At 43.9% G+C, this 13,659-nt stretch overlaps 1 protein-coding gene across 1 annotated transcript in view; it reads right to left on the reverse strand.

Moving 5' to 3' along the window:
* LOC133954902 (chromatin remodeling regulator CECR2) overlaps nucleotides 1-12,751 on the reverse strand; it is a 36,491-nt gene extending 23,740 nt beyond the window's left edge. Inside the window, exon 1 of the mRNA XM_062389456.1 lies at nucleotides 12,501-12,751. Within this exon, the coding sequence (XP_062245440.1) occupies nucleotides 12,501-12,620 (120 nt within the window). The 5' untranslated portion in view covers nucleotides 12,621-12,751. The remainder of the gene's footprint in view (nucleotides 1-12,500) is intronic.
* Between the last annotated feature and the right edge of the window lie 908 nt (nucleotides 12,752-13,659).

The raw sequence follows: 13,659 nt of genomic DNA on the forward strand, positions 1-13,659 counted from the left end.
ATTTGATCCCTCAGATCACTAAGACCTTGTTCAGACCTGGAATTTAACATCTGTCCTGAGTGATCACAACTGTTAAGCGCTAATAAATTCGTCCTGAGATCATCATTATGAAATATGTAATGGGTTCTGTTATTGGAGTCAAAAACATCCTGGCACAAGCTAATGGAGATGGAGATTAAAAAGGTTCTGCCATTTTTTATTCCCATTGTCGCGACTGGCTTTGTAGAATCCCTAAAACAGATCTCAAAAAGGCAGGCAAGTTTTCACCACTGTCCGTTAAAAAGCAAGATTATAAAAAAAAAAAAAAAAACACACAAATTTCCTTGAAACAGGATTTTACCATTTCCCAGGAAAGATAAATAATGTAACTTGATAAAAAGGTCAAGCAGGGAATTGATATGACATTTTGTGCAGCTTTATTGAATAATGGAGGACTGGCAGGCTTTGGTAGAGGTATGCGCTCCACATCGTCCCATTTGAGTAGTTAAGATGTAAAGCCAGCTTTTCAAAAAAGCATAACAGATAAATGCATTCTTGTCACATGACTTTGTGTCTCAAAATCCAGAGGAATCCTTTATTTCTTTTAACCAAGGCTAAGGTTAATCCCATCGTAAGTGTTAAAGAAACAAAGAGCATACGTGCAGATTGTCTAAGTGAAAGAGACTGGAAGCTTTCAAATGAACGTCATAATGTGAGTGGCTGTCTGCTTCTAATATCCTCTAACCTAATATGAAATCTCATGATACAGAGGCGAGACTTGAGATTTAATTTGATTCAGGGATTGTCAGAATCAGCACATGAAATCAAAAACAACCAACTGGCAAACAAAGCAGAGGTTGTCTCACCTCGATTAAGTTAGAAGGGTTTCTATAATCTCTCTCTTTATGTTTTCTATCATGCTACCATCCAATTGAAATGTCAAAAAGGACATCTGTACCTTCTACTAGAATTCGGCTGTCAAAATACACAGGATGAAAATGCTTCTCTCAGCCATCGCTCACTCACTTTCAATTGTCTGTCTCCTTTTACAGGTGAGAATTCAATTAGGTTGCATCCATACTAGTACATTTTCATTTATGAAACTGTGTGAAAAAAAATTCAACCCACACAAGCATTTAGCTTCATCTCAGTAATAATCCATGTCTATATACTAATACAACTGAAAATAAATATCACTTAAACACACTGGGCAAAATGTTATTATAAACGAAAAATAAAAACTGGTGAAAAGTAAGTCGAGGAATTTATTTTCTCGGAACGGTTAATAAAGGTAAAAGCGTAAGTAAAATTTTACCATCACCACTTGTTATGCTGTGACTAAAAATAAACAGTAAGGGAACGAATGTGGGTGACTAAGATTGTGTCATCGATTAGAATATCTCAGTTTCGATTAGAATATCTCAGACTACAGAGTAAACCCTCAGTTTTCAAACCAAAAATAGCCAACAGCATTTCCAATCTTCTCAGTTTTAGGAGCTTGAGAAACATAGTGTGGAGGCAAGGCCTCAACATAGCGACAGGGATGCATATTAAAATCAAACGTAGTCGAGTGGCTGTAGCCTCAGGTCGACAGTGTGACGTGCATTGTATCTGAAAGGGTGAGCTTGAGTCGCTCAACCCTAAAATGCAACCCTCCCCACAGCCTTTGTTACCAGACGCTATTAGATCTGGGAATTATTGAATGATATTGACACCTGGACATCCTTTACCAGAAATGAGGAAAATATTAATAAATAAGATGTATGGCCAAAAATAATCCTCTGACAGCTGATTAATACGAATAGATAAAAAAATAAAACATTAATTTTCACCATCTTGCATACAGGCCTTAGATGAATCTCACACCAGGTTTCTGCTTGACGTGAACATGGCTAATGTAAATGAGACAAGAATCCACTGAGTGGAGGGGGGGGGACTTCACCGGAGTTTGTAAAAGCAAAGAGATCTCTAGGCCAAACTGGTGTAAAGAAAAAAACACCTCTGTCTTCAGAGCAGACCATCTGTAATTTCCGATAAGTGATATGTGCCTCTCTCAGTGGACATTCAAGACCCTCATCGTGTGTCAAATGATATCTTCAGAGAGATAGGGAGAGAGAGGCTGAAGTACATTGCATGTATTTGCGTCTGACCCATGCAAGCTGCATGTGACAGACGCGGGAAGAAAGAAAAGGCTGCGATAAGCAGTGCAGCAGCTCCAAGGCAGATCCACAGAGCCTATAGTATCAGGGGGTTTGGCCTCTGGCTACCTTCACAGCAAACACTTTCCACGCCACTGCTGTTAACAGCTCCTCCGGGGTCTATATCACCAACAGTTGGAGGATGTATGCAGGGATAGCTGGAGGGGGAAGGGAGGCCTGTTTGTTGTGTAAAGGCTCCTCTCTTCCTCTCCTTTGCTTCTTTCTTTATTTCTTCCTCCCCCACTCCCCTCCCACTTTCAGCTCACACATGGTTCCTCCAGGAGCCATCATCTGACAACACCCTCCACCCCCACACGTAACCACCTCCTGCCACATGACAAACATGCACACACAGCCATAACACCACAGGAAAACGCCCTCGCATCCTCAGGATGTATTGTTGATCTGATGAGTGGAAAGCATCAGCATCTTTGAGGTACTGCCAGACACTTTTGATTGACTGCATCAGACCAAGAGCTTGTTGGCTGGTTTGCCTTTGCAGCCATTCCTGATCTTCAATATGTTTGAGGTAGAGTGATGAGTCGAGTCCTACAAACCTGCCGTAACTAGTATCTTGATGCATCAGAACCTCAAGACAAAGACACCATTAGCGCATTATCATGTGGGAACAGTAAATATAGCTCATACACGACACAGCTGTACGGTAAGTGTCAGCTTTCAGTTGAGTTTTATTACAGTGTCAATGTCATGGCCAGGTGGGGAAGGCGGCTGGGCTGTAAAGGAAGAGATTGGATAGTGGACAGATCCTTCCGGAGTCGAGCTCCCTCCACAGCGACGGAGACCCTCTGCCTCGGCACGGCTCTCTGGCTGTGTGGGAGAGGATCATCAAGCACAGGAGATGGAGGCCACCCGGTGCCGCGGTGAGCATGTCTCGTACTTCCACTGCCGGCTCGGAGGAAGTCACATCATCAACTTCCTCATACAAAATGAAGCTTCCTACGGCTGACATCTGAGAGGTCCCATTCTCTAACTACATGAACATTCAGTGCATGTGTACAAACACTCACACAGAGTTATTGATAGTAAATAATAACACAATAGTTTCCATCCATGCTGCATTCATCACTGGTAATTGACTGATAGGACTGAAACTGGGATCAAATGGGGGTTCAAGGCTGCTGCACAGTAGAGGATAACCGGGCCCCTTCTGACAATCACTGGTGCGTTCCCGGGTGAAGGTCACTCTGCGCCGATTATCTGCCTAAATAATCCTGAAGTGTGTGGGGGGGTTTAACCAAATAATCTTAATGCTACCAAGTCAGTCAGAGCCTCCCCAATCTTGAATTGTAAATATGAAACATAATTGGCTCAGACTGAAATCTGCAATTGCGAGAGCGAGCTGAACAGGAAGCTCCACCCAGATGTTGCGTACTTGTTCAGCTGTGACTAAAAACAACCGTAAGTGCGCAAGCCTTCTCAGCCATGACTACATCCAAATCTGTCGTAATGTCTGTGGTCTGCCACTTTTTACAATCGGTCACGAGATGAAAATCCTCTGGTGTGCAGCAGCCTTGGGGTGACGCAGTTGTGACAAAGTAGTCGGCTTCATTGCTCTGAAGTCAGTCTAGTGTGTCAGGATCCTTACATTCACAAACAACGGTGCAATAGCTGCCAAGTCGCTTAGGCCACATTCAGACTGACCTCTTTATAAAAAATATCAGCCTTTTCTGGAAAAAACTAAAAGAAACTGGATCTCTGGATGAAAAACCAGTGTCATTCACGCAGAAGACACAAAGATCTTTGTGTGTTTGCCGACACTCATGTCCGTGTGTTGTCAAGAAAACCTCTTGATCACTGCAGCGGAGTTATTACATCACTTCCTGCTGCACCCGGCTGCTCCACCTCTCGTCGGAATAATGCAGAGGATTTGTTGATGTTGTGAACGCATCTGTGCAGAGAATCTGATTCCGCGTTTTCCATGTGTGAAAGGAAGACGTCAGGATTTTACCCGAAGGTCATGTGTGAAAACACCTCCACTCACCTTGCAATCATCCGCATGAAAGCCAAATTGATTGTCACCTGGACAATTTTTGTTTTGACAGGTGCTAAGCCTTCAGACTAACAGATCTATTATTTAAACCAGCTTTCCTGGATTTCATTTCACTGTGTCACTGTAAAAAGGAACAACATGTCCGTGCCAGGTTTCTTTCACGCCTACTACTATGGTTCTAAATGACAAAGTAACAGTGCTGACAGTAACAACAGGTGAGGAGCAGCCTATGTATTTTTGGCTAATAGTATCTTGTTTGAGCTGCTGCCACCATGAGTTGACTCTGGATAAGCAGCAGAAATGTATATTTAGTATTTTGGATATTTCAGGAGTAAATCAACCAGAATTGTATGCATTTGTGAAAATCCTCGAAGGCGGCAGCTACATCCACACAACTATGTAGTGTTTAGTTTTAAAACACATTTGTTGCTAGATTGACCTCTCATCCAAATGGCTATGGAGTTCTCAGGGCCTGTGTTGTAATATTGATGGGCAGAGATTTTGAAACGATGACTCAAGTCACTAGATTCACTTCCCGATTGGCTCTCATCATTCAGGACTCATATACTCTACATAAAGCCTTTCAACCCAATATTCTAAGAAATAAAAGAAATCCCACGTCTTACTTTACAACATTGTTGTTCCTTGTTCGTAGTATTTTCCGTAACGAGGCAAACAACCTCTGTTTCCTGTTTTTACTGGCTCGGAAATGTCCAGTGTTCATGATTGGTCAAGTTATATGCATTTTCAGGTGTTGAAGTATGGATGCAAAGGGATTACTGCTAATACTCTTGTGTGAATGGAGATAGTTTCAGTTTAAAAACACTGTTTAAACAAGAAAACATTTGTACTTGTACATTAGAGTGTGTTCCAGCTGGAACCTTGTGTAAAACATCCAAGTTTCACATCCCTACTTTGCATTCAGTCACTCTGACTCAGTCCAACCTCTAGTTAGCCCATTTCAAAAAAATGTAAACCACTTTACATCTCTCCGCTCCCTCTTTCTAAAAATTGTTCTTTTTGTGCCTACGTTTTCTAAAAGGACACACAGCGTCATGTCTTGGAATAAATATCTTTCTTTATTACCTCTTCTTTCTGTGATGTTGAGTCACACAGACACAAACACGGTTTCTCAGCAGGCGTAAAACATGAAGCAACCAGTGAGCTTTACATTGCTCCCACTGGATGAGACCTGGTTTGATGAAGTTCTCATTACTGGAGTTGTCTGACTCCTCTCATCTGGGTTTCATAACCAGCCACAAACACACAGGGTGAAAAGGCAACAGCGGAGGGATGCCGCCACAGACTGGAGACAGAGAGAGGGAACCATGGGGAGCTGCAACAATGGAACTGGCTGAAACAAACCCCAGTGTATTTGCCCCTCTGCCCCCCCCTCTGAGCACACACTCCCCATGTGAAACCATCTGATGCATGTACTGCTGCTCTCACTTGTCAATCACAATTGGGGGAGGGGCAACAGCCTCTTGCCCTCACATTGCATGTGAGGAAGGGTATTAAGAGAGACATGCAAAAGGGTTCTTGATCTTCTTAGGGTATTCACAGAGTGTGAAAAAGTTTTGAGGGGCATTATGTGGAGCCGGATCTGGAAAGGAACGTGTCAGAGGTTGGTGTCTGTGGGGCTGTAAGAAGGGCTGAGCTGGGGATGTGTCAGTGGGTGGGACAGAGAGAGAGAAAGGGATGCAAGGGATGAGTGAACACTACAGATCTGTCGAGAGGGGGGCCTTCAATCTCTTCACTGGAAATGACAAAGAAGATAAAACAGGCCAAGGTCGAAGGTAAAAAGATTTTCAGTGGTTTCAATCACCAGCCAATGATCCATGTTGACGATCACGCAGATGTCAGAGAAATACAAATGATTTGCTTTTGCGAGTGACGCGTCTTTACGACAATCATCTATGGCCCTCGCAGCAAAGCTTACTAATGGAGGCCAGACTGGCAACACATATTAAATGGATGCTATCTGCAGTTATAATGCAAAAGAAGAGGGAATCAGAGTGTGTATGTGTGTCTGTCTGAAGTTGGGCCATGATGTAGCAACACTAAAGCCTTGATCCTATTCCCCCATTAATCCATCTGCTTTGTAGACAACAGAAACAAGGACTTGCTCACAGGCAGCATGCTCTCACTTATTTACCAGATCTAATAGGACTAAATCTTCTTTTATAATCACACTAGGGGCTTCAACAAAAAAAAATAGGAGCCCCCACCCCAGAAGGGCTGCAGCAGCAGCCGCAGCTAGCACCCAGTCAGAATGAAGAGCCTCCACCCTCCAGGGGGAAGGGAAAGAAAGAACCACCATCTGGGGTTTAGTCATGGTGATGCCAGGGGCTGAGGCTCAGAGACGGGGGGACTGCTGGGGCTCGAGAAGGGGATGGGGCAATAGGACTGCAAATGGGTATGGGGTACTGTGCGGACTGGAAAGGATAGGGAAGTAATGTAGATGAAGAGTCTGACAGGTATTAATGAGTGAGAACATTTTACAGCAGCAGAAAAACAAATCAAAAAAGAGCTTAAGCTGTTGTCAGACATGAACTCCAGAAAACGTGCTGACATTCTCCAATCCCTGTCCGGATCATTCAGGTGAGTGTGGCACCTGGGCAGGGCATGCCAGTGGCAGGACATATCGTATACAGTATAACGTATTACTGTTGAAAACATGTGTTTTTTAATTAAGCATACAGACATTGGCACATATCACCAAAAGCTGTCGGAGCTCATCGTCTTCCTTAATTGACATCTTCATCGGCATCTGAAATGTGTATGGCACCTCTTTAACATCCAAATATATTTGTATTCACCCCCCCCCCCACACACAGTTTTGCATACATCTCGTGTTGGAAAGGTCATCAGCATGCTCTTTTTCACTTGTTTACTGTGAATTATTCTGACATTTGCCTGCTGTATTATCACATTGGCTCACTTGTACATTCTCTGGACACTTTACTAGGGGGCTGGCAGAAAAAAAAGATTTAAATCAGAAGAATGTCCAGAGCAACTGACTGGGACATGTGCGTTCTCACATTCATCCCCTCAGGATCAAACCAGGAGTCGAGGAGAATGTCGACGTTCTGGTTTGAGTCTCAAAGCAGCGACACTTCACACCTGAACAGTTTATATTTACTTTACTGTCTATTTATACATCGCATCAGATAATGTTGTGCGTGGCCTTTGTGGGTAATGATGTCATATCACCAACTCTAACAACTTACAACAATGCTGATGATGCAAGCTGTCCCACCCTAGCCGGTTCAACAAAACAAACCGGGAAGTGGATCCGCTGCCAATCCGGTACATCCTGAACACACCCACACAGTCCCGACATGGTCGACTCAGGTAACATGAACGAAAACATCGGTGAGGGTTGATTAGCGGTTTGCCGGGAGGGAGGTCGTCAAAAGTTCAGGTGTTACAGCGAAAAAGAGAACCATTAAAAAAGTTGGTACCATAGAGACAATAGTTGGAAAGAAAAAAGGTATAAATGAAATGGTAACAGAAACCAGTTTTCACCTTTAAAATGTGTCTCTGCACATCCAGTCTTTGTGGTATGTATATAGATCCTCTGTCGTGGACATGATCTGTGACTATAAGCATCAAGTGTGTTAGATACGGATGGAATCAACTGGCGCGTGGGAGCAGCAGGTGCCATTCCTCTCACACCCGGGCGACAGGGACCCCCTGCCAAATGTGACAGAGTCTTCTGGGACACGACTTAAACCAGGTCTGCGGTAAAAGATCAGCTTCTCTAACTCATATGGGCCATGCCTTTCAAAGTAAAGCCTCGGGGCTTTCACACAAACATCTGCGCCATGACAAACTCAACGTGCCGTGTTAGTTATCTACAGAGAGAAACATTAAATACGCATTACAGGTCAAGTGTCAACGTTTAGAAATGTCTCTTCTGTTTGCTGTTTTGATAATGTACATAATCGAAGGGGCAAAGTAGACGTCGACAAGCCAATGATGAAGATACAAGGAATAAAAGGCACGACAATGTGCCAAGCAGGCTGCCAGTAGACCACAGAGTGGGAAGATGACAGGGGAAAAGGTCCCTGCCATGAGGAGCCATGTCTGCTGATGGAGGGCACATCATTGAGGATCCAGAATCAGCGGTCTACAGTGTCCGTTAGCTGCGGGACTTCAGGCCACATTTCACAGACACATAGCCAAGAAATCAAGCATACCCCACAGGGACAAAAAGCGAGGCATGGGGGGGGGAGAGACTATGTCGACCTTGGGCCTCCTTGTAGATCACATTTTGCGCCTTCATACTAATGTCCTCTCACTTCCTCACTCTCAATCTCTAGGACATTTTCTCCACTTCCCCTCTTACCCCTTCCCTCCCACTCATTCTTTCTTTCCTCTCCATCTCACCCACACAGCTCCCTGCTTACAGTGTGAGGAAAGTGGAAACCAGCGACAGTGAAGTGTATCAGCACAGGAACAATGTGCAGGGGGCTGTTTTGTAAGACCAGCCAAGGAGTGTGTGTGTGGGGGGGGGAGACGCCATTATCACTGACCAGCACCATAGACAAAAAAGAGCTGCCCCCTAAACAGTACCACAGCAGCATTGATGGTCCGGATCAGTGAGTTTCAACATCCACCCCGGTTGTGGTTTCATAGGGTGTAAAAGATTTGTGATCTCAAATGTGGCTTTAATTACAAAAGTTATCATAATGTGGATAAGAAAAAATGCGTTTCAGTGAACAGATTTCAGACAGTCAGTCAGGAGCATCAGCCATCCTGCGTTATCTTCCCTGAAATCCCTCTTACCTAACCAACAAGATCTGAATTCCACAATGCTGAGCAGGTATGTGTCCCACACCCTTCTTATGAATCTCCCTAACCCTAACCCCCAGAGAGAAAAACTAGGCACGTTAACACACAGAAGTTCAGATGTGCAGAGTTGGTTGAGGCCCTCAGAGGCCACAACTGGTATAACATGGGGGCCTGGTGGAACAGCCTGATACAAGTCAGCAGCAACTAACACAAGACACCATGTCTACAAGGTAGGACTGATAACATGTCAAAGACTGTTGACACTAAAGCCCAGACCAGAGTGAAATCACTCGACGCCACCCACTCTGTCTTGAGCACTGACGGCCTCTTCCTGCCCCCGTTCCAAACCCCTGACTCCGGAGTAATTTAACCTGAATAGCCACAGATACAATATGACTGTAGCCGACCAACACAACCCAAAAAAACCTTCTCACAACGCCTACACACCTTGTATGAGGGAAGAAAGATAATGGAATCAAATTTGAATGAATATTCTGACGTCACAATTATACTGACAAGACTATAGATGGCAAGATAAAAAGGTAGGAGTTATGAGTCAGCCAAAGTGCTAAACTCCTGGGAAGTGCCCAGGCCAGCTGGTCCAGTTGCTGGTATGTGGCATTAAGTAAAACAAACCTGTCTGCTAGACTATTCCTCTTACTTCTACAACACGAGAGTGTTAAGATCATGGATCCAAATGTTGGAATAAAACCATCACCGAGCACGGTTACACGTCACTTTGATACCAGAAACAACAGTTTGAAAGAGCACGACAACAACAATGACACTAATAGGACAGGACAGTGTCAGCTGATTCCTTTTACATGTTAAGTTAGTGTCCAAGGCAGACAAGAGGGGACTTATAAAGCTCTTGTCAGGCAGTTGAGTCCAGCTGGAGTCTGGAAGATGAGCCCCGTCCTGGAGGGCCAGTCACCGTAAAAACACTGGAGACCACTACAAAGCAGACTCCTACAAAGAAAGGACCCACGTGCTCCACAAATGCTGGACTAAGTGTGTAAATGTCGGAGGGACGACGTTAACAAAAGCTGCACTCTGGTTAAAAATGACTCCTTCTACCGTAGCCCATAAAATGATCCATCAACCCTCATGTATTGTTTTATCCCAAGTGTAGCTAATAGTGTGAAGAGGCCCTCCGCTTAGTATCTGAAACAACAAGGTCTGATGATACCTTGTTTTTATTCTTCATAACAATGGCATCTGCCCAAAAGCCTGCTTCAGACAATAAACTGATAGGTGAACACAGGTGTGAGAGCAGAACTCAGAGCACTGTACATGTGTTTTGATGATATAAAAAGATGGACGGAGCATAACCAAAACCAGGATTGACTTATTAACCACAGAGAGGTCAGACATGAGCTGAACAGTCCGACTCCCTCTTTAAATGCATACTGGGTTTTTTTCTGAATAACAATCTACCAACTGGTTTAAAGCACTTTCTTGTTTCAAACACTGGAGAGCCACACAACACGTTTTGAAACCCTGACAACATGCACTTTAGCCTATGACAATTTGTTAATGGAACACACACATTCAAACTCATTCGTTCGCGATACACACTAGTTTGCTTAATCGCAACATCCTTTGGAAAATATCCATCATGACTTGAGGCATATATGGTCCCTCTAAATTTGAGAATCAGACCTAGAAATACATTTTGAATCTAGTATCACTAAATGGGAAACAGGAATGTCATGTTGCTAAATTGAATAACAAACCATCAACCATCCCATGTCCCAGTTGGCTTATAAATATAATTCAGTAATTTGAACAGGGTGCGCACACCACAAATATGCGACAGGACAAGTTTAACTCTACATTTCGTTTCACAGTTTTCAAATTAAAGTGGAATGACATCAATCAAAGAGCTAAAGCCGTGGGTTTCTTGTCGTGTTTGCTATCTAGCCATTATTATCACTGCAACTGCAGATAATGACAGAGAGCCAGAGGAGTTGTGACCTTGAACACTTGTGCGTCTGATTAGGATGTCCAAGCTCAAGATAATAACTATATCAATCTCAATATTTCCTCCAAATCCATTTGAAGGGGTGTATCCACAGATGTGATGTGCTTGGTGATGCGGTTAAAGACGAATATATCATCGACCTTCGTATAAAAAAAAAGCTACACAGCTCAAACAACACACGGTCAACCAGGCATTTCCACTGGTCTATTTACCTACACAAAAAAAACGTGTTTTACGTTAATCCAACCAGGAGAAAAGTAGCAACACACAACCCCTCAACTTCCATGTAAACTATAAGCGCAACGCGATCCCCCCCTCCATCTGCCCTGCGCCTCGTTCAATAACAAAGCGAAGCCCGAGCGTGTGCTTCCCTCGGTGGAAGGAAGGGGGTGGGGATGAATGAGTGATGGAGGCTGTTGATGCGTAGTGTTGACCTTACCAATTTCTTTAAAGTGCAATCATTCTTCGAAGGATTGAACAAATCTCCATTAACGCTGCTGTAACACGGGGATAGATGTATATTGGAATGAACAGCTCTGTAAACTAAGAATAGAGCTCGAAGAGCCAAGGAGGGAGGGGAGGGGGGGGGAGTCGAGCGATAAAGTTGAATTGTGAGATCGCGGTGTAGTGATTTGCGTGTATTCAGAGGTGGAATGAGGCGCAGGTGCGTGGTTGTGCATCTTTCACGTCTCGTGGAGAGCAGATATGAGAAGCTCTCGTTAGAAGCATCACTTCGAGCAGCAGAATGGGAGTTGAGCAAACAATGCCCGAGCAGCATCTGCGTCCCTATGGCTACCCCCGAGCCAGATGGCTTGCAACTCCAGGACAATAAACTCGAGCCTCACGCCATGAACTTAACTTTATCCGATAGAGGATATATATGTTAATATATTATCAGCTGTAGTGTATTCAGTAGGAACAGGCAATTCGAGTCAACGTGGGACTTTTGCGACGCACATACACATTTGTGCGGTGGCACGATTGTGATCTGTTTAAGATGACGATCAAGTTTCGCTTCTTTACGTCGCCTCTCCTCCTCGAGTCTCAATCATGTCTTATTTACAAAGAAGGACCAGAAGTTTGGACTCGCTCCTCGACACACACATGAGGCTCGAATGAAAACAAACGAAGGGCACATGGTTGTATTGAACGGACAGCTCTGACTAAAAAAGTTACACAACACCAGAACCGCTTTACAACACAACACGTAGCGTGGGCACACACTTTGGACCACAAACATTGAAGTTAATGTTTTATTCAGCCCGGTGTTGACATTTGCAAACTTCGTCGCCCGGCGGCTAGCCCCCGTGAAGGCTAGCCTCACCGCGGTGCTAACGAGCCCCGCTAGCTCGTTACCTAACAGGATCGCCTTAGGAAACGGTAACCGCGAGGGAGAAGTTCGCGGAACGCCGCTAAGCTGGTTAACCGAACAGGGCGTGAGGGAAACACAAAAAACCTGACACAAACAACTTCTCATTTCCGCCATTGAACACATCGGCGCGGCTGAAAGTGGCGCACGAGCGGGCTTTACCTCTATTTCGAAGTCGGGCAGGTTGAACGCGGTCCTGAACAGCGAGCAGAAGTGCGCTATGGCGGGCACTTCCCACCAGGACTGGACCTCCTCCACGGAAACGGTACATCCCCGGGACATGTTTGGACCGGCGGCGTGGCGGGACGTGTGCTTCTCACATTAGAAAGTAGTTTCCTCGGCGGTTTATCGCGTCTCCGTAACATTACAGACACAACAACACTCGCTGCGGCCGTCAGCGACCATCGCGACCCGGGGAGCGCGTCAATATGTTTCTATGAGAATCTCCAGGGCTGAGCAGATGGGGCGGAGCGTACCACGCACGGCGACCAGGGGGGGGACTGAGTTACTCCACAAATATATATACAACTACACACGAGCGTGAATTTGATTAAAAATCCTAGCTTTTGTATATATAATGATTAATGACCCAAATTAGTAAACAAATTGTACAACTGGACTCGTCTGTATATTACAATAACAACAGTTTGTAGTTGGGTGTTCCCCCGCCGGGTTCATAGTGCAGCGGCCGTTTAAAGGGAACCACTGAAAGGCTGAACGATCACTAACGGTTAAAACAAGTCCGGCTACTTGTTGTTTATCCAGTTTGGTACTATTTTAAAACTTCATTATTTGGCATCAAATTATAAGTAAATAAATAAAATAAAATGTCTCCACTTAGTCTTTATTTAATCAGTTACATTTAGGAGAAGATGTCTTTAACAGGAGAGGCCTTGGAACAAGAAACATTCACAATCAGCAACACAGAATTAAACACGAGCAACAACAAAACAACAATACATTAATAAAGACAATCAAAATATTCATGAAAATCATCGCATCGTAAAGATTAAACAATCTCCAAGGGGAACACACGACTGAAATATATATAAATATATATAAAGTAGTTACTGGATCTTGTGCTCTATATGTACTGGTTTTAAATAGGAGAAGAGATTGTTGTTTTTAAATTGAATTGTTCGAATATGTAGATTGAATCATGGTGTTTGATTTTCTTTTCTGTGATCACTGTCATACTTTTTTCTGTTTCTTTTCTTTCACTTGTTTGTTTAAATTCTCTTTTTTTTATTTACAAATAAATAAGGATGAATGAATTAATAACAGGACTTTTGTAGTCCATCCAACTGAGTGATACACTTGA

The sequence above is a fragment of the Platichthys flesus genome, chromosome 6 (genome assembly GCF_949316205.1).
Source record: "Platichthys flesus chromosome 6, fPlaFle2.1, whole genome shotgun sequence".
Taxonomy (NCBI): domain Eukaryota; kingdom Metazoa; phylum Chordata; class Actinopteri; order Pleuronectiformes; family Pleuronectidae; genus Platichthys; species Platichthys flesus.